We start from the raw sequence: 22509 nt of genomic DNA, 5'->3' as shown, positions 1-22509 counted from the left end.
TTAGTCCACACATCTAATCTAAATAAAATATATATGAAAGATAATGTAATGTTACGTGAATTTCTCAATAACACAGTATTTTTATAAAATTTATTGCTATTAATAGTGAAAATGATGTTACCAAAACTCACTCTAATATTTTAAAGCACCAAAAAAATTAAGAAATATCTCAAAATTTTCTTTTGCAATGATTTTTTTTTTTGTTTAGAATTTTAATTTTATTATTATTATTATTATTACACTAGAGAAGAACATTTTTAAAATACTTAAAAAATGTATTTTACGTTTGTCTTAGCTACGCCCAAATGTACGCTACGGGGAATTGTGTTTTTTTATCAGTACCAGTACGACCAAACCGTATTTGATTAAACCACTTCAACAACCGAAATTGCTCGATTCCTGAAGCATCCATTTCCCCCATTTTTCTTTGTATATATTTTTATTCGTAATTTTACGCCGAGTAATTCGGTGTTGGTCGCATCACCGGTCCCTCCGCCTCGGTTTCCTCTCTCCTGCCTCCGCCGCCACGAATCTCGAGCGCGTCCATTATTAGATCGCCATTGTTGGGGGTTTTTTTTCGTTCGATTTTGTTTCGATCCGAAGGGTTTTTCTCCTCTCCGAATCGAAGTTTGCTTTTCTTTCCGCGACATGATATGAGATCCCAGGGTTTGCTGTAGTTCGATTGTGGAGTAGATGTATTTAGGAGTTAAGAGTTTTTGTTTTAGTAGATCTCTCTAATTTGCACTGTGCTTGGTGAATCAGTGCCCTGCGAGGTTGAGAAATTCTAGGGTTCTTACAATCTGATCGTTTGAGAGTTATTTTCTGTGACCTGGATGCTGTTTATGTTGAGAATTCGGCCGTTTTAGGGTTTAGAATGTGAGATCTATTTGACTTGAGCTCCTGGTCTTAAATTGGAGTTTCCTAGCTACATGTTTGGTGCAAAATTAGTGTTTTATAGCCACAGCTTTATTTTGTTAATATCTAGATTATTTGAATTAAAGTTCCTTTTTTGTTTTTAACCCTGGGGATTAGAAATTACAAGCAGCTTAGCACAGAACGAACTTCTGTTACATAGGGCATGAAATCTCTGAATTTTGACTTCTCTGTTTCGTCGATTCAATCCGACCTTTCAACTTGAGAGATATATATTTCGGTTCCTATGGAGGCTAAAGTCGGTGGCAGCGTAGAACATCAGCTTCATTGTGCCAAAACATCCAATGGACTCAAAAAGAAGAATTTTGATTGGGATTTGAATGATTGGAAATGGGACGGCAGTCTCTTCACGGCTACGCCGCTGAATTCTGCTCCATCGGATTGCCGTAACAAGCAATTATTCTGTGTGCAAGAAGCTGCCATGCAAGCAAATCGCTCAACTTTTGGTCCCAACGAGATCGATTTCGGTCTCACTCAGAAAGGTAATGGAAAACTAGAAGGGAAGCGTAGGAGGATTATAGTGGTAGAAGAAGAGGAAGAAGATGATGAATCTTATGATCAATTTGGATCTCCTTCCTTGAAGCTCGGGGAACAATCTCATCTGGTTTCTGAGGCTGGGCCTGCCCCCCTAGAAGAGAACAATGAGAAGAGTGCCAAGTTGCAGGGCAGAAATTCGAGTGGGCCCTCTTGCCAAGTGGCGGGTTGCGGGGGTGATCTCACTGAAGCAAGGGATTACCTGAGGAGGCACAAGGTTTGCGAAGTGCATTACAAAGCCAAGAGTGCGCTTGTAGGGAATGATATGAAGCGGTTTTGTCAGCAATGTAGCAGGTTTTTTATTAATTTCATGCTAGATAAATATTTGTCTGTTGAATTATTTTGGTAATCGTATTGATTCGTTTGGTTATTATCCGTCAACTAAATTTGATTGCCAGGTAGTGGTGCCCTTGGTGGTCTATTGGATTGATATTACATGCTGAGTAGAATTATGCTTGGTTGCTGTTTAGTCAACCGCAACCAAACAAATGATCATTTTTAGCATAATTTGGTTCTCTGATGGTTGAACTAATTATGCTAGTATTTAATAAAATATAAACTTTGTCCCATAATATGCCCGAGAATATTATATAATACATTTTGCTGTGGGTTTATAAATGTAGTTATATTGTATTGGCAGGTTCCACCTTCTCCAAGAATTTGATGGAGACAAGAGAAGTTGCCGGCGGCGACTGGCTGGGCACAACGAAAGGAGAAGAAAAACTCCAGCCAATCCCACTCCGAATGGGAGCTCTTTCGATGGTGATCAAAATAGCAGCTATATATTGCTCAGTTTGCTGAAAATACTTTCCAATTTAGAGTGTAAGTTATTATATTGCATATTGGAAATCCATAATTCCATTTCTCTGATGTTCTGTATACTATTACATGCTTCTTCTTATGAATCTTTTGTTGCAGCATTTCAGTCACAAGACTGCTTTTCATTTTAATATTTTATCATGTTCTTTTCTTTGTTCTGCACTTCCGCATAGTATATCATACCATTCTGTCGATATTATTATTTCAAACATATTTTTTTTGCTATTGTAAACTTAATTTTCTATGATAACTTTGATGATGCGATAATGAATTTTTGTTTTGAAATTATTGCAGCTGTTAACTCTGAGCAACCAAATAATCAGGAACTTCTGATCCATCTCCTGACAAACCTCGCTGGACTCGCGGGTTCATCTGATTCAAGAAACATTGCTCGGCTCCTTCAGGCATCTCAAGAAAATCTGCACAAATCTGGAAGTTCTGCTGGGCCGTCATCAGAAGCTGCTAATGCACTTCCAAACAGCTATACTTTGCTTGAACCTAATACTACTGTAGCTACTACTGCTGCAGCTTCAGCTATGCCTTTGGAAAGAACTAAAGCAGGAGCTCCTGTTGTAGAGAAAGAGCCAGGAATTCCTTCTCAAAGGACAGAAGAGGCGCCTTTGCAACTTAATAGGTTAAAGAATTTTGATTTAAATTGCACCTATAATGATCAAGAGCATTGCTTAGAACAGCACACAGCAACAACTGCCACTCAGCAAAATGGTTCACTTGCTTATGCTACTTGGATGGTGAAGCAGTCCGGTCCGTCACAGATGAATGGTAATTTAGATTCTTCGTCTTGGCGATCTCTAAACTCGAACAGAAATGATCAGGTATTTCATCTTTGTTCGACAATCAACATTCTAGTACTTTTGTCTACATAAAAATTGGATACTCTCTGCTGGAAAACTTCGTTCTTTGCATTGCTATTGTTGAGCTCTGGTTAGCAAAAGCTTGAGCTCCAGCTTCATCCGGTGTCTTGTCTACTTTAGCTATTTAACTATTTGAACCAAAGTTGGTTGTGAACCATAAATATAATCATTATTATATTGCAAAACTTATGTGTAGGCTCATTTTTTCATTAGCAAACTCAAAAGGGAGTTTTACATTTTCCTTGTTCAGCAAATAAACTATCTTGAACTAAGTTACCACTTGAAGTGGATTTTTCCATTACTTGTTTCTAATGCTAAAACTGCCCAACTTTTTGCTTGTGCACTCGAAGTGGGCATAGTAATGTATCTTGGGGAAATTGTATTGTCGGACAAATATTGTGGCAATGCTTGATTCTTATTCCTGGCTGCTATGAAGTTTCCAGAAATTTCACATCATTGAAAATCATTTGAATTTCGAGTTTGTCTGTTTAACGGAAAATAACTCTCTATGTATCCAGGACCGCTACTCTCTAATAGGTTCGAACAACTGTTTTCATGTCAAATATTTTATAAATCTAGCGAAACATAAGTAAGTTTCTTCTTCATAACATTTATGCCATTTGCAGAGTCGTACAGACAAAATTGTCTTCAAGCTCTTTGGAAAAGATCCAAAAGATTTCCCTCTTGTTTTGCATCCGCAGGTAAATTATTTTATTTAACTTATATACCTTATACACTTCTAGCATTAAACAAAAAAAATGCTTGCTGGTACATGTTCCTTTAGTAGCTTATTAATGAATTTCATTTACAGATATCCAACTGGTTGTTACATTGTCCTACCGAGATGGAAAGCTATATTAGGCCTGGTTGTATCATTCTAACACTTTATCTTCGTCTGGCTGACTCTCTGTGGGAGGAGGTAACCTTTTACATGTGACATAATATCATGAACTACCAGAATTGTTAGTTATCATCTTCTACTGCTTACTAGTTTATGCTAACTTGTTGTACATAAAGCTCTACCATGATCTTACTTCTTGGATGGAGAGGCTACTCAATATCTCCAGTGACGACTTTTGGAGGACTGGATGGGTAATTGCTAGGGTACAACATCATATGGCATTTATTTACAATGGTGCGTTGGACATTGTCTAGAGTAGTACATTATTTCTTTTATTGTTTTAATAATCTTTTTTCTACTTGGTGCATGTTTGGCCTGGCTTCTGATGTAGCTTTTCTATTATAAGGGGTAGCATTTAGGCATTTAGCAAACTGAAGATCTGGAGCTTTTGTTGTAGTTGAAAGCTAACATAAGCTTCTAGGTCCCAAAATCTGCTTTTGCCTACTGTTTGGTAATTTTAGTGAAAATGTGGTTGAATTTTTCTGATAACAGCTTTACAAACAGCATTTCTGTGTAAGCTCCAGTCAGACCAAACAGCTTCTTATATTATTAGCTACACTCAATTTCTGGAATCTCCTTGTCTCATCTTATTAGTGCTGTTGCTGTAGGCATGGTTTTACTAGAAGCTCCTTTACCATCCGAAACACATAATTCTTGCAAAATTTTGTCAGTCACGCCTATTGCTGTTCCTTGTTCTTCTACGGTTAACTTCACAGTAAAGGGCTTGAGTCTGGCACAATCCACCTCAAGGTGTGTTTCTACTTGCATTATCTTCTTTTCCATCTTACTCTTTTTCACCTTGGCTTTTTTTTTTTTCCTTCTCTTTTCTCGTTTTTAACTCACAAAAATTTCTGTCTAACTTAGGTTACTTTGTGCATTTGATGGGAAGTACTTGTTCGAAGAAACAACACAAGCTTTGTGTAATGGTACTAATGAATTACCAGAGTGTCTGAGCTTCTCTTGCTCCATCCCTGATGCAACTGGGAGAGGATTTATTGAGGTTTCTGCTCTATTATGGTTGATAATAATGCCTGTTTCCACACCCTTTTATTTCCGTCTAATGTCTGGTTATGCTTACAGGTTGAAGATTATGATTATAGCAGTATCATTTTTCCATTTATAGTTGCAGAAGACAACATTTGCTCTGAGATTCGCGCTCTAGAGAATGAAATCAATGTTGCCTCATACGATAAACTCTTTGAAGAAGGAATGGGATCTATAAATACCCAACACGAGGCAGTAAAATTTTTACATGAAATGGGTTGGCTACTTCGAAGGAGTCACATGCAGTCTAAATCTCAGCAAATAGAGTTTCACACTGAGGTCTTTACTCCGACCCGGTTCAGGTGGCTTGTGTCCTTTGCCGTGAATCGAGAATGGTGTGCAGTTGTTAAGAAGCTTTTAGATGTAATGTTTCATGGAAGCATTGACTTAGATGATCAGACTCCATCAGAGTTTGCTTTAGGAGAAGATTTGCTTCATACTGCTGTTAGGAAGAAGTCAAAGCCATTGGTCGAACTTCTATTGAGATACAGAACAGAGGCTGCTTTAAAGGAGAAAACTCCTCCTGGCTTTTTGTTTAGACCTGATATGATGGGCCCCTCAAATATAACACCTCTCCATGTTGCAGCCACAATTAGTGAGGCTGAGGGAGTATTGGATGCCTTGACCAATGATCCTCAGCAGGTATTCCCTTTTCTAAATTCAGTATCTTTTACTTTTTGTACTTGAGTGCAAAGTTAGCTGTATGCTTAGTAACACGCACATGATGTCATAATGTGTCAAATAGGCATTTAGATCGAACTTTACACTGCATTACCGGACGCAGATTAAAATTTTACCTAGCCAATGCTTAGTCTTATTCAAATACAGCAAAATTTCATCAGAAGAAGAATATTCAAGCCTTTAGTGTAAATTGTCTAGTGTTGATTCTGGGGTTTTGTTCTTCGTTCGCCTTCATTTTGACCAAGGTTCTTTTCAAACCATGTCATATAATGTCTTCTGTTGGTACTTTTTCATATGCCCTCCTCAGCCCTCTCTAGGTTTATTCTACTTGAACAGTTGAATGGAATCATTCTTCTTAGTGATGCACTTTGTGATCTTTCATTGAGCATATTCAAATATCAAAGCAGGTAATTTATTTTTAGGCGAAGTTCATGCAATACAAGTTACAGGACTTGAATTTTTGTCTTGGTTGACTATCAAGATCCTTTTCCTCAATAAGACATAAGGGAATTACTCACTGGTGGATCCACTGTTAAGTGTCCAAAAGCAGTTATATTATCCTTTTGAAAGTTATTTCTCTTATCTGTTTCTTCATTTCCTGTTTCCATGTTTTTTCTTGTGAATCCCGAATCCCACTTGAACCCACATATCTACCAAAGATAATTGAATTTGGCTCTTGTGCTCTTTCTTTCCGTTGTTTCTTGACTGCTGTATTAGATTTTCTACTGTAATACAATTACTTCAACTCAGAAGATCAGATTAGACTCTTTCTCGCCCCTAATACCAAATTTGGAATCTAAGCTTTTAACTCTTACTTTGTCCACTCCAGTTGGGAGTCAAAGCATGGAAGAACTGCCGAGACATTACTGGTTTCACTCCTGAGGATTATGCTCGCAGTAGGGGCCACGAATCCTACATCCAGCTTGTTCAGAAGAAAATTGACATTCAAATGGGAAAAAACCACATATTCCTCGGCATCCCTAGCACTTTCGTGACTGATGCCAGTTATAGAAAAGCTGATGGATCCAACTACAGCAAGCAAAGTGCTTTTCAAATTGACAAGTTCAAATTTCAACCAATGCAGCAGCCTTATTGCAAGCAATGTGAGCAGCAGGTGTTCTACCGCCCTTATGCAAGAAGGTCATTATTGTATAGGCCGGTAGTGTTTGCAATGACCGGCATTGCGGCAGTGTGTGTTTGTGTTGCGCTGATAATGAAAGGCCCACCGGTGGTTAGGTTTATCGATGCTCCTTTCACATGGGAATCACTCGGTTCTGGTTATATGTGAGAATTTAATAACACAAGAAGCTTGTTACTAATAAGTTAACACAGCTGATAGTGCTTTCTGCTTTGATGTATACCTGCGACTTTCTGTTGAGTGTTTTTACCCAGCAAGTTTTTGTCCTTTTTTTTTTGTAATTATTTGTTCAGACTTGTAGCGGAACATTGTGATTGCAATTATTATGGGAAACTCAACAGGGTTAATCGAGAAAGTTAATTTGGTATGCAGATTCAGACATTAAAATAACGTGCTGATGATGAGGAATAAGTAGAAGAGAGGAATAGCATAAGCATAAATATAGCCTACTTAGAAAGGGTTTGTGCGTGTGGCAAAAGAAATGGAAGGGCAGGAGAAAAGGAGAGTAATGTATGAACCACCAAGCAGTCCAAACAAGATGAACAGATAACAAAACATCCAATCAAGACGCTAAAGCCAAATTTGACGAACAAATAACAGAGCATCCAAACAAGACGCTTAAGCCAAATTGTAAGAACAGACAGCAGAACATCCAAACAAGACGCTAGGAGCCGAAAACCAAATTGAACGAACAGACGACAGAACATATGAGAAGCAGCAAATAAATGTCGTGAATATGTGATCTCTTCCAACTTAATGCTTCGGTTGTACATTATAAATATCTCAGATCTGTTAATTAGTACAAAGTGCTCAAATCATAGGAAGGCAAGGCCTTAACATAGAGCTACCCCCTCAATCCCCCCTACTTCCTCTCCCATTTCAGTTCATCAAAAGAATTCAGATTCTCTTTTTTTTCCAATAAACACCCTAAACTTTTAATATGATTTTCTTCTTTTTTTTTTTCTTTGAGTAATAGAGCTGAGACAATAAGAACCAAAAAGAGCTGCCAACAACAGTGAGCGGACGTTCAGATAACAGCAGCATGCAGAAACAACACACAATTATTGCTCTTATTATCTGTAGATAAAGAACGCGTCATCATCACCATAAGACTAGTTTTTGAGGCTTCTATGCTGTCGAAGGCTTGTCCCACTTGAGGGGCTTCACCACCTCCCAGGTGAAGTCGGGGTCATCCCGTCCAAAGTGCCCGTAGGCAGCGGTCTTCAAGAACCGCCCGTTCCCACCCCTCTTCAGGTCGAGGTTGATGATGATCATACCCGGCCGGAAGTCAAAGTTCTCCTTCACGATCTTCAGTATCTCCTTATCCGGGATCTTGCCTGTCCCGTAGGTGTCGACAAACACAGAGAGGGGCTCCGGCACACCAATGGCGTATGACACCTGAACAACCCAGTTATAGATAATACTTAGTTGACTACAGCAATTTTAAGAGCATAGAAGATTAAGAAGAAATATTTATAGGTGCGTATAAGTTTACTGTAAATAGATGAGAGTTGCACACCTGGACGATGCAACGGCGGGCCAGCCCATTGGCCACAATGCTCTTGGCTGCTTGCCGGGCAATGTAAGCACCGCTCCTGTCGACCTTGGTGGGGTCCTTGCCAGAGAATGCGCCACCACCGTGGGCCCCCCAGCCACCATAGGTGTCAATGATGATCTTCCGACCGGTGAGCCCGGCATCACCATGGGGACCGCCAATGACAAAGCGGCCGGAGGGGTTCAGGTGGAAGATGGTCTTTTCATCAAGGTACTTCTCAGGGATGACCGGCTTGATGACATGCTCTTTAAGGTCACGGGCGATTTCATCGTTGGTTACAGTCTCATCATGCTGAGTGGAGATGAGGACAGTGTGCACGCGGATGGGGACCATCGCCCCATGATCATTGCGGTACTCAACTGTCACCTGCATGGGTGGAGCCAGAATCAAAAGTTAGGGGAAACCAAACAGTTAGGTTAGGTTCTACAGAGCAAGGTGAAAGAGGAAATATACACCTACAAGCATGTAAAATTCTGCAAATAACCCTGCCAACTTAGCACTTAAAGAAGTATAATCACTGCTTATTTGCATATCTGCCACTACTAGGGCCATATATGCAAAATCCAATAATGGATATATGACTTTCTCAGGGATGAATACCAAGTTAGCACTTTAAGAAGTATACTGGCTGCTTATTTGCACATCTGCCACTACTGGGACCACTTATGCAAAATCCAATAATGCAGATATGACTTTCCAACGCATGAATGCAAATGAGCAAAGTTTTCACGTATATGCAGATGAATACCAACTTCGCAGGGCTATTTGTACATATTTTATAATATGCACAGTTTAAATTAGCCATAGAACTCACCTGGGTCTTGCCGTCGGGGCGGAGCCAGGGGCAGGTCCCATTCTTGCGGACCTCAGTGAGCCGGGCCCCAATCTTGGTGGCAAGAACATGACTAAGCGGCATCAATTCAGGGGTCTCATCAGTAGCATAACCGAACATGTGGCCCTGGTCACCGGCTCCGATCTCCTCAGGGCGCTTGGTGAAGTGGCCATGCACAACCTGTGCAATTTCAGGGGACTGCTGCTCGATGTTGACGAGGACCTTGCAGCGGTCAGCATCAAGGCCCACATCATCAGAAATGAAGCCAATCACGCGGCAGGTGTCACGCACGATTTTCTCATAGTCGACGTTGGCTTTGGTGGTGATTTCACCAAAGACCATGACCATGTTGGTCTTTGTGCAGGTCTCACATGCAACCTTGCTGTCCGGGTCCTCTGCCAAGCAGGCATCGAGCACGGCATCAGAGATTTGATCGCACAGCTTGTCAGGGTGGCCCTCGTTCACTGACTCAGAGGTGAAGAGGAAGGTGTCCACATCAGCCATCTTCTCAAACCCTGAACAAAGGAAAGTCAGTTAAAGATGGACACAACTTACAAGGATCAACAACCTCACATGAACATATGTATCTTTGTCACTTAAAGAGAGTTGGCTTTTAGCTAGTATTGCCCGGGCACAAAAATTTAAAGATGATAACATGAATTTGCAGTTTAAATAACCTAATTGCTAATGGCTAGTGGCCCATGCACTTGCCTAATGTAAGAAGTGATTCAAGTTAATAGTATATTAACTAGGTTCACTAGGCAATAAGATAGAATACAGCCACCAAGAAGATGAGACAATGTAATATTAACCACCCATAAAGGTGGCATAAGGAATCCCAAAAGGATGTACCACTTCAAGAATCAGAATCTCATAGACCAAGGCACTGAAAGCACTTTTAAGTTGAAGAATATTCACAGGAGGACAAGTAACTACTAGAGAAGGGCAAATAAGCTAGGAAGTATCGGGAAATTAAACAGGAAAATTCTAAAGCAACAACAGAATCAGATTCAAATATTCTAGTAAAGACCACTAAGCCACTAATCTGCATCTATGTCACTTTGTCCATGAAAGTGGTCGCCCCAACATTCCATGAATTCATATTCCTATCTATCAAAAACAAACCCAGAATATAAGGAATTAAGGAAGAGGGAGGGGAGAGAGAGAGAGGAATAATTAGCAAGGTTTCCAAAAGTGAAAAGGTGGAGAATAAATAACAATTAGATGACACATGGAATCACAAAAGAATATACCATCTCAGGAATCAGAATATCATCGAATAAGCCATCTAAACTAACTTCAATTTTGATTATTCACAGAGACACAAGCTGCTTCTAGAGAATTAAAAGGAACAGATAACCTAAATTAGTGTTGGGAAATCATGCAGGAAATATCCGAATCAGATCCAAATCATAAAGCAACAACCTAATCATATCAAAATACCGAGCCAAATCTATGCCTAGTCCATGAAGAAAAGGTTCTTCCAACATGTCTTTCATTCATTTTTCCAATCGATGCAAATTAAAGGCAAAAATTAAAACGATCCAATAAGATACGAAAGGATAGAGCTCGAGATATGCTCCTTCAAGTACGAACATAAATAGGTGCTCCGCTAAGCAGATACGGCAATTAAGTACACACTAACAAGAAAGAGAGAAGTAGAATGAAGCAAACCTAAACCAAATCTAGCCTTTTAACACTGGAAATCGTCGATTATGCCAGAATACAAACAGATTATATCATTTCAAACAGATAAATAACGAGATTGGATAATGAAAACCAGATATTAAACGAAAAAATAAACGAAACAAAGCTCAAATCTAGCCAGGAGTAACAGAGATCCGACCTCGGTAATCCTGGTTCAATAACTGAAACTCAATACCAATCCAATCAACAAAATGTCACATAAAATCCAAGGAAACCTCAGATCAAACCATTTCGAATGTCGAGAGAAAAGGATAACACACCAACGATTCAAAGAACATCATTCATCATCATTCTACACATAACCAGAAGCGAGTTACGACTAGATGGAGAGATCGAAGAAGAACTCACAACGGAGAAAGAAGGGGATTGGGATCGAAACCCTAGTTTCCTCGCTGCGGCGTCGGGTCGGCGAACGATCAAAGCAACACCTCCTCTCTCGCAGACTCCTCCCAAGTGTGGGAGCACGTATTTATAAGAGATGGCACGTGCCCCCGCGTGAGACGCAAATCCGCTTTGCGATAGATCTGGACCGTCGTTGGATCGTGCAGGGATCGTGCGGTCGAGAATCGTCGGGGTTCGGTGCCGGATAGCGACCCGCACCGCACATGGCATCTCGCTTGCTTTACACCCCAGAGCCGTATTTCTATACGGGCCTCCCTATAGAAACTATTATGCGGAAAAGTTAGGTCCCTCCAAGAATAATAATAATAATAATATTATTATTATTATTATTATTCTAAAGTATAGGGGGTGTTTTTATAATTTAGCAATCTAGTATCAAATGGTTATGTATAATTGATCGAAGTTTTAAAAAAAGAAAAAATCAAACATATTTTTTCTATAATTACTTAGATGCACTACATAGAAATGTATAACCCGTCCTTATAATGTCTTCTATGGGGTGATCGCTATATAGAATTTTGGTTGTTCTACTCGAGTTGGATACGGTCGCCCGCGAACCGCGATGGGCCCCCCACGTCCCACCGCAGCATTTGGTACACTCCTTTATCCTTATTTTATTATTATTATTATTATTATTTTATGCTCGTGACTCATTAATGTGCGAAATTTCTTGTCGACGTGGACTACAATTATTGGTTTGTGATGTTTTTTGGTTGATGAATTCCAAAGCATACCACAAGTGTACCTTACACATTTGAATTCTATGAGCATAGTCAAAACACCACCACCTGCTCCTACCAGTTGTAGGCACCTTTACTGAAAATTTTGATGTAGGCACCTTTACTGAAAATTTTGATGATAATTAATAATTGCGATTCAAGATTTAATGTCTAGTTTGTTTACAATTTATAATTATATTTATTTCGAAAAAAAATGAGCGAGGTGGATAACTCGTCATCTTTCTATCCAAAACAAAGCAAAAAAAAAAAACAACATCAGGTACTATTATCCCTTCAATTTCAATTAAGTGACATTTTGGGATAAACTTTCATAAATTATTGATGTTAGGTGGGTTTATATTTTTATTTTGCAAGAGTAAATATGCCCGTGATGATCTTTGAAGGTCTTAAAAAATTTAAATTACATAACTTTTAACAACTGGTGCAATTTCAGAATTAACAAACTGGAGTTGACATCATATTTAAAAATTGAATCTTTAAGCCAGAATGTTAACTTGCCATTTTAAGTGAATCATAATTAAACCATCAGCTAGTTGCTATATTATAAAAACTGATTCATCAATTATATTTGACGATATATGTAAAGAAAACTACGGCACAATATAATTTAATGTTGTTCTTCGTGTCACATTTTTCTAATGTTGTTCTTCGTGTCACATTTTTCTATTGGAGGCGATATAATCACGCAACTTGGATGCGTGGCGGAGCGGCTGTTTGGATTGAAAGCAATAGCTGTATTTTCTCTGCACTTGAGTGGCACTACGTCTACGTTTTTTCTTGTTCTTTGCTTTGAAGGACTTTTTTTTTGAATAATTCGGTTGGGGCATGGCCAATATAAAACTCGTGCTCTTTGCTTCTCGTGTACATATTCCAACTAATAAGGGAAAAACACTCTCAACTTTATATATAACATAGACTTATTAACAAATTTCATTTGATTGAGAAATCCTTGACTTTTTTATTAAAAAAAAAAAATAGTGCTTATATGTATGTATGCTGAAGTTTTTATTAAGTTCAACAACTTTATTATCTATTACTTGTTAAATGATGCAGTATTATTACTAAAACATAATTAAAGGTATTAAGAGTTGATGGATACGACATCAAATTTTAGAAAATATAAATTAAATGGGCTTAAATCGATTTATTCAAAAAATTTAAATGAGGTGGCTATTTCAGAATGACCTGTGGGGTTGCGAGCTCAAGAGTCGAGCCCAAAATCAAGTCGCCCCAGTGTACTGTACGTTCCACTCTCTTTAATTAGCTTCAAGTATGATATTAGATAAGCGAGAAAAATGATGGTTCAGAATTAAGCAAAATTTCGGGATCACACATTGGATTAGAATTTTATTGTCCACCGCTTTTATTCATATTGAAGCATTGTTACAGTGTTTCGAAATGAATGAAGCGGACAGCGTGCTATCTTTTTTTTTTAAAAAAAAAAGAAAAAAAAAAGCATTGTTACAGCGGAGAATTAAGCCTATAAAATAGACACCTATTTCCAAACTTTCCTATAGTTCGTAAACAAAAGAATCTAACTAAAACAATCTATAGACTTATATATAGTTTTTTTTTTTTTAGAGATAGATAGCACGTTATCCGCTTCGTTTATTTCATTTAGAAATAAACTTAGCTGGAAATGTGAATCAACTAGGATTCGAACTTGGGTCTCGGCTACCAACCACCAAGCCCTTTGCCACTTGCCCTAGGACGGTCGGTTAGACCTATATATAGCTAAACTAAACTTATGTATATATATGGTTCTCACTCAAGCTAATAGTGAATGTTCATCTGAACTGGAAAACTGACCGCCTCGTCGTCTCCGATCACGATCTCGTGCTGTCCGGACGGCAGCACGTGATACGCCGTCTGCTCAACCAATTCCAGAGCCTTGCACGCGTTGACAGCAATGTTCACCGTCTGAGACGCGCCGGCCGGCACGAACACCTTCTGGAAGGCCACCAGCTGCTTTATCGGGGCTCCCACAACTTCCGCCGGAGGCTTCGAAAACACGAGTATCGTATCCGTCCCGTCGACCGCTCTGGCGTTCTCTACCTTGAGCTGGAACTCAATCTGATCTTGGCATCTCGTATCGTTGACTATGATGGACGGGCAGGGCGGCTGGTAGGCGTCGGGCTGGTAGGTCAGCGGCTGGCAGTACTCAGAATGCTCGAGCTCGATATCGAAGGATCTCGTCGCAGAAACGAGTGTGTAGGTGAATTGGGTGTAGCTCAGCCCGTATCCGAAGGGATAGATGGTGGTGCCGTTGTAGAATTTGTAGGTCCTGCCGGGATACTTCAGATCTTCGTTCGGGCGTAGCTGCATCGATGTCATCGGAAGTTCGTCGACGTAGGAGGATGTGTACCATGTCATGGGCAAGCCTTCCACCTATAAAGTTTCAGTTCAGATCAGAAAAATGTGTGAATGTAATGAATTTATCGGATCGAATCAGTTACTGGGGTTGTAGCGGCCAAACACGACGTTGGCGATGGCACGGCCGCCTTCCTCTCCAGGGTAACCGGCCCAGAGAATTGTGTGGATCTTCGAATTGTTCTTCGCGAATAAGATACCCACGGGCCCGCCGGACAAGATCACCGGCACAACAGGGCCTTTGGAAGCTTGAGCCACTCGGGTGATGAAATCCACCTGGTGACCCGGGAGCATCAAATCGTCTCGGTCGTGGCCCTCGCTCTCCACGCTCAAATCTATACCTGCCAAGATGACAGTAGCGTTGGACTTCTTGGCCGCATCGATGGCGGACGAGAAGTTGCTGACGTCGTTGCAGTGTACGTCGCAGCCCTGCTGATGGTTCACTGATACTTCTCTGGAGAAGCCATCCAAAGGCGAGGTGTATCGACAAGGAATGCCTGCAAAAGAGTTGCTTCCACATCAACCTATATAGATATAGCTCAAGGAAACCAACTGCAGATAAAATTGTGATCTTAACCTTCATAGTTTCCGATCATTGTAGTCGTGACGTTAATGTGAGGGCCGACGAGTGCAATACTTTTGATCTTCTGGGTGTTAAGCGGCAACGTAGAGAAATCGTTATTGAGAAGAACAATGCCCTGTCTTGCAGCGTCGGTAGCTAACTCGATATGACTGTTGGTGCAGATGTTCTCCTTGCCAAGTGATTGGTAAGCCGGGATCCTGTCGAAGAATCCTAGCCTCATTAGAACCTTATACAGATTTCTTAAAGCGTTGTCGATATCAGCCTCTCTCACTTTTCCTTGCCCCACCGCCGATAAGCCGTACTGGGGGTAATAGACGCCGCAGTCCAAATCCAGTCCTGGTTTATTTGCATTTGCCAACAATAGACTCTCACAACTTAATATAAAAGCAACTGATCAGCAAGCTATCTTACATATGTATGACTTAGTAGTTAGGGTCCAGTTGGCCTTACTCCTGCTTTTGCAAGTCAGGGCATTTTTACACAAAATGTAGGTTTTGGAGAAGTACTATTTAAACAAATTTAATATTTTCTGCGATAAAATTCACATAGTAGTTTGTTGCTAGAGCATAAATTGGAGAATGTATTCTTGAGTCCTACAAGCTCATTGCAGCTTTCCGCCACCAGCAAAAGCGCTAAATTTTTGTTTAGCAAACACCTAATTACTTCTCCCCGAGACAGAAAAACTATTTAGAAGCCAAGCGAACAGACACTTAAAGCAAAAAGGATGGATAACAAATAATTAAGCACTACTTAATTACCAGCTCTAAGGACTTGTGCAACTGCATCTTCTGGTGAGTCATTCAGCCATTTGTGGTCCTCGCGAATGACCTCAATCGAGTCGCAGTCAGAGACAATATATCTGAGATGTAAAAAGTAGGATTTTTTTTTTTTTTTTTTGTTAGTACCTATTGGAATTGAATGTTGCATTTAATTAGAGTGAGCTTTTTGCTAAATGGCAATTTAAATACAAATTGATTCAGTTACCCGTGGAGTTGCGATTCCTGTCGGACTGTTTGATAGAGGAGTCAGGGATCGGCGCATGTAGGAATGCCATTGAGGCGGTTGTAGGAGCACATGACGCTGCTCACATCGCCATCCTTCACGCACATCTTGAAAGGTCGCTGGAATGTTTCTTCCATGTCTTGTGCAGCGACCTATCAAGCAATTCAGAGAAGCATTTGCATCATCGTAAGATAGATAGTATTGCTTGCTATCGACTCTGTCAGTTGTAGTTGAAATGTATGTCTTTGAAAGCGAAAGTGGATTATCTCTTTTTAGCTTCATTTGTATTAGTACACTGTAAAACTTTTCCTGTTGGTATCTTAATTTGGTATCTTTTCTGAAGAATCTGCTAGGAAGGATCAAACAGCACTAATGAATTTTCCGATGTCTCCTAGAAGTAATTTGCAAGTAAAAGCATTTCAAACCAACTTGCAAGATTACATGTATACTGTGTTTCAGTAGTAATTCTACACTGAATGGAAATTTTAGAGCGCATTTGGCATGGTTATTTAAGATGCACGTATGTTTTGTTGATTATTAGTAGTTGAACAAGTAATCAATTAACAAGACGCAGTACAAATGCATGCAGTTCATCTTTTCCATGAAACTATTATCATTACGTACCCTCGCATCAAAGTGGTAGCGATCGACGCCCTTCCAGTTATCGAGATCGTACGTGGTGTAGTGCTTGCAACAGGCAGAGACCTTAAGAGGCCTCGAGTCGAGATCTGCTGCAGTTTCCTGCCCGTCCACATCTTGTAACCCCCTGACGAAGTTGGCGGCGTAGCGGCCGACCAGGAATGGATCTTCTCCTGGTGTCTCGAGGATCCTTCCCCATCGCGGGTCGCGGGCCACGTTGATGTTCGGCCTCCAAAAACGTCAGCCCTGAGTGGCCCAGGTTGTACATGGCCCTAGCTTCTGTAGAGACCACCTACATTAATTCCAGGAGAGATTCATATGCAGGTAAGTATCCGTTCTCAATCCAAAGAGTTAACATCATGCATTCAAATTATATATATATATATATATATATATATGTGCGTTACCTTTCTGATTGTGTTCCACAGAGTCTCGTTGAACGATGCCGCCGAAGATATGACCATCGGGAAGCTAGTTGCTCCGGGCACAACGCCCCCGAACCACGTGGCGCCATCTCCGACTTTGGACACGCCGTGCAGGGCCTTGGACCACCAGTTATACTGGGGAGCCTCTAGCCGCGCGCACCCGATCGCTCGCGTCGCCCATCTGCGCCACTTCTCGGGAGCGTCATGCGCCTGACAAGGTCCGCCAACCCTCACGTCGTACGGTTGCTGTTGCACACAGTAGACGAAGTCGTCACGGCGACCCATGATCGTGAAGCGCTCTGGATCGCACACGACGAGTCGTTCCAGCCTCAGGGTGGATGGGTCCGAGCACGGGTTCGGGGCACGTCGAGGGGGAGGGCAGCGGCAGGGGATGGCAGCTCGAGGGGGAGGAGCGGGGCTGGGGGGATACTGTCGATGAGGGGAGGGGGGGGGCTGTGGCAGGGGTATATGTCAGGGAGAGGGAGATGCGGCGGCGTGGGGGATGGCAGTCAAGGAGGGGAGGGTCGCGCGCTGGGGGGATGACAGTCGAGGGAGAGGGAGCGGTGGCTGGGGGGATGGCATTCGAAGGAGAGGGGGCGGCAGCTGGAGGGATGAGTGTCGACGAGGGGGAGGGGGCAGCGGCAGGGGGGATGGATCGCAAGGAGAAAAAGAGGAGAAGCGGGAGGAAGAATGGTTTGGCCATTGCCTTTGGATTAGGAAAGAGGAGAAGAAGAGTACTTCAAGCTACGAGACGCTGCATGGAGAAATGTTTTACGATGGGTCTATTTATATACGGTGGGTGGTTTAATTTATTTATTATTTTTTAAGAGAAAAGTACACTACTCTTTTATAAACTTATCTTAAAAAGCTCTAAAGTTTTATCCAATACTATATTTGTTAGTATATATCAAAATAATCGAAACGGATAGCGTGCTATCTATCTCTCTAAAAAAAACAGCTTTAATTAGATATCGTATAAATGAATGAATTTGATTGAGGAAGTTCCCTAGAGCTCTAAAATTTTATCAGATACTATATTTGTTGGCATATCTCAACAACCTTAATTACATGAATTATATATCGTATAAATGAATGAATTAGATTAGATGGAGGAAGTTCCAAAACTGAAAAGGGAGTCTATCTAGCTTCCGTTGGAAATTGCGAGTGTGATGTGAAAATATTTTATTGTTATTTACGATAATATATTATATAGATTGAAATATATCAATTAGGATATAAATTTTATAGTCTTATCTGGGGAGTATATATTTTGGGCTAATAACGCAAGATGGATTTCTTATCAAATGGGCCGTTTATTTAAAATATGTTCAAGCGGGCCTCAGATTGCAAACTATGTTGCAGTGCCCGCCTAGTTTCCCATAAATTCAGGTCGTGGGCCGACCGATTGGCATCGTAGCCCAAACTGATAAAGCGTTTATGCATGTTCCTTGCTTGTGGCCCATATCCAAAAATATTAAGAAAATAAAAACTACAAGATTAAAAAACAAGTCCATTAACAAAGCCCCATCACACAGACACAAAGTAAAAAAAAGAAAAAAAAAAAAGAGAGGAAAAATGCTGTAAAATGTAACAAACTTAATTATAGGGATCTTAAAGAAAAATATTGTACTATGAGTACCCTGCATTTGCAAGATAACAGAGAAGACAACTTCTGAAAAGATGTTCTAAGTCCTACCTGCCACAATTCTATCCACTGTACTTTTTCCAACTTAATTATCCCTACGCCCTTCACCCAACCTTTTATATAAAGGTTCAATTAAAGTTAAATCCAAACACTAGATGTATAACAAACACACAAACCTATCATTAATTGATCGAACTACAATGCTTAAAACTCTATTTACCCTAACTATGTAATAAAAACTTAACAGGTCTGAGGTGGAAATTGCACATCCATGACTTCAATCAGCTTCTTTGCAACTGCACTTGCATACACTGAAGATCCTTCGGGGATCTGTTTATAACAACGTCAATTTAAAGCACTCTCCATTAATTAAACCAAAATAAATTAAAAAAAAATAAAAATTATGATAATTGAGAAAGATGATATACGGTACACTGACCTTAGTGTTGAACATGTAAATGTGGCAGTCTCCTATGATTCCCCCAGACAAGTGCAGAAGCTCGAGCTGAAGCTCGTCGAGAATTCTCGAAGCGGTTAGCAAGCAACTGATCATCCTCTTCCTTTGGGTGATCTTGATAGTCACTTCATCCTCTACGATCCGAACGTCGACGAAGGTCTCTTTCGACTTCCGTTGGAGCCATGAACTCCTTAGAGACCCGTTGGATGCATGATGTTCTCCCTCATCTATAAAAGGCTTCACTGAAGAGCTCTCCATGTCACCTACTAACTCCTCTCCAATTAAGACCTCCTTTCCCCTCTCCTTTTTGCGCCTCTTCTTCTCGACCAGTAGCTTGAGCTCGTTCACCGTCCGACCTAATTCTCTGATGTAGTCCATCGTGTCGGAGATGATCGTCGCTCGATCATCCTTTTCCGCGCGAAGAAACATATAGACAAACTCACATGTACAGATGTACTCATGTACTAGCAATTAATACCAAAGTTATGCAATTTTTTGAACATATTTTTTATGCCAAAGTGGGTGTAACTAGCCCAAAATACACTGTCAAAATTAAAACTCCGCATGTACACTACCCAAAAGATGTAAAAAATTATGCTGATATGTGCAAAAACAATGTAAACAAGAACCCTAGGTACCAGCAAAAAGTAAAACAAACACTGCAAAAACCAAGAAACTGCACACACAAAAATAATTCTATAAATTAAGCATCTTCTAACAGCTAACAGATAACAAATAAAAATGAAACCAATTAAGCTCAACCAGAAACTTAAAGCAGTGTCCAATTTATTAACAACCAATAATTAAGGAGGCATTTAGGTTTGAAAAAGTGGTTGAAGGTAGGAGATAAATAGTTTGACACTAAATACTACTAATCAATATATGCTTCATAGATGTATTGCCATGAACAAATTAATTAATAAATAAAATATTTGCTGTGGTGAATAATAGGGTAAATTAATTATTTATACCTTGGTTCTGTTAGGGATGAGTGATTTGAGCAGTTCATACTTCTCACTAAGCCTTTCTCTCCTTTGCTTCTCCTTCTTTTCCACCCCATTAAAGCTTAACCCCTTTTGCCTCATCCCACCTTTTTGCCTTCTTGTGTTAAGGTGTGGGCTCTCAAGCTGCTGCCCTAGCCCATAAACTTCCTCCATTACACCACCAACAAAGTGGCCATTAACACTAGACCCATGTATAAACCCAGAATAATCTTGTGGTAATGAAACATCATCGTTGTTGTTAATATTATTAGCGGTATATATCTCTCTCACTTGACATGGCTGGTGATGAACCAAATCTAACTGCACCGACGGGTCGTACAAGACGGTCGAGCCGACAGAAGCAGTTTCCGGCGGGATCTCGGCAAAGAAGAGGTTTTCGGGGAAGTGCATGAGATGGGGAGCCATTTCCGGCTTCCCGACAACATCGAGACCGAACTGGCGGTGGAAGTCGAGTTCGGCCGCAGCGGCGGAGGTGCCGTTGCTGCTGTTGCTGCTGCTGTTTTGGCCACTCCCCATGAGCGCCAAGTCGGAGAAATTCATCGTGGCGGTGTGAGAAGGGCCAATGAATTCTGACGATGATCCTTCCATGGGGATGTGCTCATGGGGTGGATATAACTCGGGATGGTGATGATACATCCTCCTTCTCTCTTTTCTCTTCTCTTCTAATGACACCTCTTGCGGCCTCTATATATCAAGTAGAAAATGAAATAATATATCAGTTACTAGTACAAAAGGCAAGTAGGCTAGACCTTTAGAGCAAGAGAGAGAAAGAGATACCTTAGAGATACCTTGAGAGGAGGAGCTCAAATTAAAAACAAATGGAGTAGCCCATTTGGGAAAAGACTAGATTCATGAGAGGAGAGAGGAGTGAGGGAGTGGAGAGGAGGAGAGATGGGGAGAACTGATCAGAAGAGGAGAAGAGGGTTGGGAAATATATATATATAAAAAGAGGTAAAAGGTGGTTTGGAGCCATAGAAAGCTGTTGGTTTCTTGTGGGATTGGTAGAGAGAAGAAGTGGGGCTCCCTCTCTCTCTCTCTCTCTCTCTCCTTCCCTGTCCAAGCCTGCCTGGAGAGAGAGAGAGAGAGAGAGAGAGAGAGAGAGAGAGAGAGAGAGAGGAGAGGTTGTTACTGAGATTCCCTTGTGATGGGGCCCATGTAGTCCCAGTACCATCTCCTCATAGGAAGCATAATCTTCCGTAGTTCTGATACTGCATGGTGATATTATAATAACATTTTATGGTTAGCAGTACGTAGCAGGAAAGAGCAAAAGACTTGGCCTTCTTCTCCTACCCTTGTTTATAAGGAAAAGTTTCATACCTCAGTCCTGATCAATTGAGTACAACTAATCCTAATCTCTTGTGCTGAGCTACTTAATTAAATTTATTATTTATCTGAAAAATATCAGAATTTGAGCTTATTCAGTGATTAAGTTTGGGTAAATAATTAACACTTAACCATGAACAGTTAACAAGATATGTTATATTGTAGGATAGTGTACCTGTCCAACTGTTGGATAGCACTCTATGCGAATCTCAAACAATATTTCATGCATTGCATGCTACAAAATGGTTTTCATGGTCTATGCCTATTTTTAAAAGGACAGCCCATATAGAGGCCTTTTGAAAATGTATTCTTCTAGTAGGTGTAGGGTAAAGTTAAGTAATCCCCTATATATGTGAGCCTTTTAGACAATATTCCATCAAAATATGTTTTGTACTTCTTTAATGATTACAAGAAGAAATTAAATAAAGCAAATGGACTTTGGTTGTAGCAGGGAATATTTTGTGAAATTGGTGAAATGATTACTAATGGGGTTGCATCTTTTATATAATTGAGCTGTATGCATGTTAAAACCTTTTCAAGTTTTGAGTAAATTAACCAGATTAATTGATAAAGAATGCATTAAGTTGCAAATAGCAAAAGATAGATACTAATATGCTAAGAGATAAGGTATCAGTTTATACATAATTAATAAATGTATCTCTAGTGTCTCAAAGCCTAGCTAAAGGGAGGAAGTTTACTTGCCAAGAACCTTAAGAAAATTATTTTATATTACAATCAGGATAATTTTTACCTTTTACCTTAGGTTTTTACCATATACTTATACTTTGTAGTACAAAGAACTTTACCATAGCTAGACTCTCTAATTAGTAGATACGAGACTAGCCAAGTCATGGAACAATGTACCAAAGAGTAGTGAGTAATAAACCCCTCCCATTTAAGTAT

At 40.3% G+C, this 22509-nt stretch overlaps 3 protein-coding genes and 1 pseudogene across 3 annotated transcripts; 1 reads left to right on the top strand and 3 right to left on the bottom strand.

Annotated features, from left to right (window-relative positions):
* LOC109709473 (squamosa promoter-binding-like protein 1) lies at positions 383-7287 on the top strand. The gene is made up of 10 exons (XM_020231730.1): positions 383-1761; positions 2108-2289; positions 2581-3119; positions 3785-3859; positions 3970-4077; positions 4176-4293; positions 4668-4809; positions 4924-5059; positions 5140-5745; positions 6614-7287. The coding sequence occupies exons 1-10, from the start codon at positions 1160-1162 to the stop codon at positions 7070-7072; spliced, it is 2967 nt and encodes a 988-aa protein (XP_020087319.1). The 5' UTR covers positions 383-1159; the 3' UTR covers positions 7073-7287.
* Positions 7645-11450, bottom strand: LOC109709474 (S-adenosylmethionine synthase-like). The gene is made up of 4 exons (XM_020231731.1): positions 11365-11450; positions 9292-9824; positions 8442-8843; positions 7645-8320 (listed from the first exon to the last, which is right to left on the bottom strand). The coding sequence occupies exons 2-4, from the start codon at positions 9811-9813 to the stop codon at positions 8051-8053; spliced, it is 1194 nt and encodes a 397-aa protein (XP_020087320.1). The 5' UTR covers positions 9814-9824; positions 11365-11450; the 3' UTR covers positions 7645-8050.
* Positions 13932-17462, bottom strand: LOC109708671 (annotated as a pseudogene).
* Positions 18882-20871, bottom strand: LOC109708669 (transcription factor TIP2-like). The gene is made up of 3 exons (XM_020230485.1): positions 20251-20871; positions 19262-19687; positions 18882-19152 (listed from the first exon to the last, which is right to left on the bottom strand). The coding sequence occupies exons 1-3, from the start codon at positions 20869-20871 to the stop codon at positions 19063-19065; spliced, it is 1137 nt and encodes a 378-aa protein (XP_020086074.1). The 3' UTR covers positions 18882-19062.

This window comes from Ananas comosus, linkage group 4, assembly GCF_001540865.1.
Source record: "Ananas comosus cultivar F153 linkage group 4, ASM154086v1, whole genome shotgun sequence".
Classification (NCBI taxonomy): domain Eukaryota; kingdom Viridiplantae; phylum Streptophyta; class Magnoliopsida; order Poales; family Bromeliaceae; genus Ananas; species Ananas comosus.
The sequence above is the reverse complement of the archived record's forward strand: the minus strand, read 5'-3'. Positions and strand labels throughout refer to the sequence as shown.

Excerpts from the sequence above, each read along its gene's own strand:
- LOC109709473 (XM_020231730.1), top strand. The coding sequence starts at position 1,160 with ATGGAGGCTAAAGTCGGTGGCAGCGTAGAACATCAGCTTCATTGTGCC. Across the intron at positions 2,290-2,580 it reads AATACTTTCCAATTTAGAGT|CTGTTAACTCTGAGCAACCA; the intron begins GTAAGTTATTAT and ends AAATTATTGCAG. Across the intron at positions 4,294-4,667 it reads TATGGCATTTATTTACAATG|GCATGGTTTTACTAGAAGCT; the intron begins GTGCGTTGGACA and ends CTGTTGCTGTAG.
- LOC109709474 (XM_020231731.1), bottom strand. The coding sequence starts at position 9,813 with ATGGCTGATGTGGACACCTTCCTCTTCACCTCTGAGTCAGTGAACGAG. Across the intron at positions 8,844-9,291 it reads GCCCCGACGGCAAGACCCAG|GTGACAGTTGAGTACCGCAA; the intron begins GTGAGTTCTATG and ends CCACCCATGCAG. Across the intron at positions 8,321-8,441 it reads CCCGCCGTTGCATCGTCCAG|GTGTCATACGCCATTGGTGT; the intron begins GTGTGCAACTCT and ends TGGGTTGTTCAG.
- LOC109708669 (XM_020230485.1), bottom strand. The coding sequence starts at position 20,871 with ATGGAAGGATCATCGTCAGAATTCATTGGCCCTTCTCACACCGCCACG. Across the intron at positions 19,688-20,250 it reads TCATCCCTAACAGAACCAAG|GATGATCGAGCGACGATCAT; the intron begins GTATAAATAATT and ends CGCGCGGAAAAG. Across the intron at positions 19,153-19,261 it reads TTTACATGTTCAACACTAAG|ATCCCCGAAGGATCTTCAGT; the intron begins GTCAGTGTACCG and ends TGTTATAAACAG.